The 3,817-nt window shown below is 33.2% G+C and overlaps 1 protein-coding gene across 1 annotated transcript; it reads left to right on the top strand.

Annotated features, from left to right (window-relative positions):
• The first annotated feature begins 675 nt into the window (after nt 1-675).
• On the top strand, nt 676-2,760 carry LOC126907231 (uncharacterized). The gene has a single exon (XM_050688345.1). The coding sequence runs from the start codon at nt 676-678 to the stop codon at nt 2,758-2,760; it is 2,085 nt and encodes a 694-aa protein (XP_050544302.1).
• Nucleotides 2,761-3,817: the final 1,057 nt, after the last annotated feature.

The raw sequence follows: 3,817 nt of genomic DNA, 5'->3' as shown, positions 1-3,817 counted from the left end.
TGTGGGTACTATTGGTATCTAGATGGCACCACTTCCAGGGTCTGGAGATAGATAGTGGTATCAAGTATATAGAGGGAGATTAAATCAAGTCGTGAGTCGGCTAAGACGTGTCTCTATGTATATTCTTTAGTTTATAAGTGTATTCTGTTTTTATATTTTACTTCTGTGTTGTGTGAATATTTNTTCTGTTTTATATTTTATTTCTGTGTTGTGTGAATATTTTATATAGAGTTTTCGTGCGTATTTAAATATATGTGTTATTTTTGTTTGTTAACATTTAATAGAGTTTTTGTGTATTAATTTATAAATATATAAATTAAATAATATTATTGCGTCTTCGCTCTGTTCCTGTAATTGCCTGTTTGCATTTTCCCACATTTTTTGGGGGCCTGTCCGGGATAATCATCGGTCAACAAACGGGAATAGAGATTGGAGAAGATATCTTGTCTACTCAACATCCGGAAAAATTCAAACTATTTGTCGTGTATTATATAAGTGTTGTTAGTGACGAAAATATATAAAACGTTTTTGTAATTGTATTAGTATGCGACTCCATTTTGGTTGAGTAAACGCGCAATTTTTCTTTGTTCGTTTTCGCGAGATCTAGTAATTGTTAATTGGTTTCTAACATCAATTTGAATTTTATTAAACTTTTTGATTATATAACAGTTCGGGATGCCTAAAAATAAAAATTTTAATGAAATTATGGACGAAGTTTTTAGACTTCGAGAGGAAGTATTTGCTTTGAGACTTGAGCATAGCAAATCTCATTTAAGCTTTAGAGATGTTGAAGAATCACTGTCAAAGTTTTCTGGTGATGATGCTTATCCAGTTAATCGATGGATTGAAGAAATTGAAGAAATGGCTAGTGTACTACGTTGGTCCGATCCTGAGAAGTTAATTTATGGTAAACGTTTATTAATGGGAACGGCTCAATTATATATTCAATCGGAAAGAGGAATTACTACTTGGACAATTTTAAAAGATAAACTGAAGAATGAGTTTAAAAGTCGTATGAACACAGCTGCTATTCATCGTTCACTATCTGAGCGATTTAAGAAAATTGATGAATCGTATCAGCAGTATGTTTTCAAGATGAAACAGATTGCTCAGCTAGGCAATATTGAAGAAGATTCTCTTATTGATTATATTATAGCTGGTATAAGAGACTTGGAAGTTAACAAGATGATACTGTATGGCGCTACATCCATTGATGAGCTAAAATTGAAACTTGAACTGTATGAGAAGATGAAGTTAAACGTAAGGGCAAATACAAAGTCAAACATAAATTTCAGCGAAAAAAAATATTTGAATGAATTGCCTAATGCTTCATTTAAATCATATAAACATGAAGGTCAATCAGCAAACATTAATCGTTGCTACAACTGTGGTGCAAAGGGTCACCGTTCTAGTTCTTGTCCTGATGCTAGTAAAGGATTTAAGTGTTTTTTATGCCAGGAATTTGGTCATAAAGCATCATCATGTTCTTATCGTCCATCAACTAGTCAACCAAATACTGATGGAAGTCAAAGAGATGAAAATGTTAAAATACAAGTGAATCAAGTTATTGATGGCATATATCCTACTAATCGTATAAGTAAATTAGTTGATATACAAGGTGTAGAAACTAATGCTTTAGTTGATACTGGTAGTGATGTGAATCTCTGTCGAAGGTCATTTATGTTGAAGTTAGATGAAATCACAATTCGTAAAGATAAAACTTTACTAGGAGGACCAGGAGGAGTTAAGTTCTACACAGAAGGTGTATTTACTTGCAAATTAAGTGTTGATGGATCATCATATACTACTGATATTTATGTTGTTCCTGATGAAGCCATTACATGTGACCTGTTAGTAGGAAAAGTTATATTTCAAACAAGTGCTGAACTGCACATAAATCCTAAGTGTGTGAGAATAACTAAATTTGAAGAAGAAGAAAATCAAATAATGTCTATTAATATACCTTGTAATCAGCTCAACATAGGTGCATCAACTTATAAAGAGGAAATTAATAATATAGTGAAAGATTATGAACCAAATAAAGTAAAACATGCACCGATTGAAACAGTTATTTTACTAATGGATGAAAAACCTGTATATCAAAAACCACGGCGCCTATCTCCAGCGGAAACATGTGAAGTTGACAAACAAATAGAAGAATGGTTACAAGAAGACATTATTAGACCTAGTTGTTCTGACTATGCTAGTCCAATAGTTTTGGTCAGGAAGAAAGATAACTCTCTACGTCCCTGTGTAGATTACAGGATGTTAAATAGGAAAATAATCAAAGATATACACTCTTTGCCATTAATAGATGATCAAATAGATAAATTACAAGGAGCTTCAGTCTATACAAATGCTTTTGTGGAAGAGAGAGATGAATTACGTAAGGAAGCACAAGAACAAATTTTTAAAGCTCAAGAAGAACAGCGTAAAACTTTTAATAAAAAGAGAAAGGAAGCACATAAGTATCACCTAGGTGATTTGGTTGCTATTTTGAGGACACAATTCAAGCCACTTTCCAAAATTCATAAAAAGTTTTTGGGCCCATACCAAATAACCAAACGTAGAGGACCAGACAGATATGAAATGGTCAAAATTGGTGAGTCTGAAGGTCCCATTAGAACATCATCTGGTGTTGACTATATGAAGCCATGGAGCCAAATAGATACAGATGATGAAGAAGAGATGGAAAGCTGCCAATCAGTCGAGACGACTGATCAAGAAGAGGGTCGAAATGTGGGTACTATTGGTATCTAGATGGCACCACTTCCAGGGTCTGGAGATAGATAGTGGTATCAAGTATATAGAGGGAGATTAAATCAAGTCGTGAGTCGGCTAAGACGTGTCTCTATGTATATTCTTTAGTTTATAAGTGTATTCTGTTTTTATATTTTATTTCTGTGTTGTGTGAATATTTTATATAGAGTTTTCGTACGTAATTAAATATATGTGTTATTTTTGCTTGTTAACATTTAATAGAGTTTTTGTGTATTAATTTATAAATATATATAAATTAAATAATAGTATTGCGTCTTCGCTCTGTTCCTGTAATTGCCTGTTTGCATTTTCCCATATATATGTCTATTAAACGGTACAACGATGGTATGGGAGACAGAGATATGGGCACATGCAAATGTGATCGTATCAGCTGCTCCCCCTACACTTAAGGTCTGACCCCAGACCTTAATACAAAACAAAAGAACTTTGGCAAAATAATTCTACGTAGGAAAAGAAAAAATATTTAAAAAAAAAAATTTGGAGGGACATTAGTGTCGTAGTAAGAACCTCTGGGTCTTCGATGTCCACACTCCTTAATTCACAAGCTTTTGAGCGTTGGAGGAGCTTCCTTCGTGTGGGCTCTCAATAGTCGGCTACCAAGCGGTTCCTATGAAAAGCCCGGCCCTGTCGTCGACTTCTTGAATAGTCTCGGGGCCCTAAGGAGTATTCTCCGTGTTCTCGAGGTCTGTTCAGAACACTAACGCTTATTATTAAAAAAAAATTTAATAATTAAAAAGGGATGTTGGGGTACCGAATACAATTATAAGCAATGCATGCACAATAAATGATAAATGTTCATGAATTAAAAAATAATAATAATTTAATGTTATTTATGACAATAAAAAAAAATAAGCTAAGTTAACCTAATGTATGTAGCCAAAACGTTGTCAAAAACTTGCATACATTTACAATAGGTGTCTTAAATTAAGTTAAGCATGCTCGATAATAGTACTAATGTATACAGTAAAATATATGCGAAACATACACAGTGACCATCTCATAAAATTCAGTGTCCATTTATTTATTTATTTATTTA

The sequence above is a fragment of the Daktulosphaira vitifoliae genome, unplaced genomic scaffold (assembly GCF_025091365.1).
Source record: "Daktulosphaira vitifoliae isolate Bord-2020 unplaced genomic scaffold, ASM2509136v1 Scaffold_5, whole genome shotgun sequence".
Classification (NCBI taxonomy): Eukaryota; Metazoa; Arthropoda; class Insecta; order Hemiptera; family Phylloxeridae; genus Daktulosphaira; species Daktulosphaira vitifoliae.
Note: the sequence above shows the minus strand (reverse complement) of the source record. Positions and strands in the feature narration are given on the sequence as shown.

What these genes read in the sequence shown, in the direction of transcription:
- LOC126907231 (XM_050688345.1), top strand. Translation starts at nt 676, where the DNA reads ATGCCTAAAAATAAAAATTTTAATGAAATTATGGACGAAGTTTTTAGA.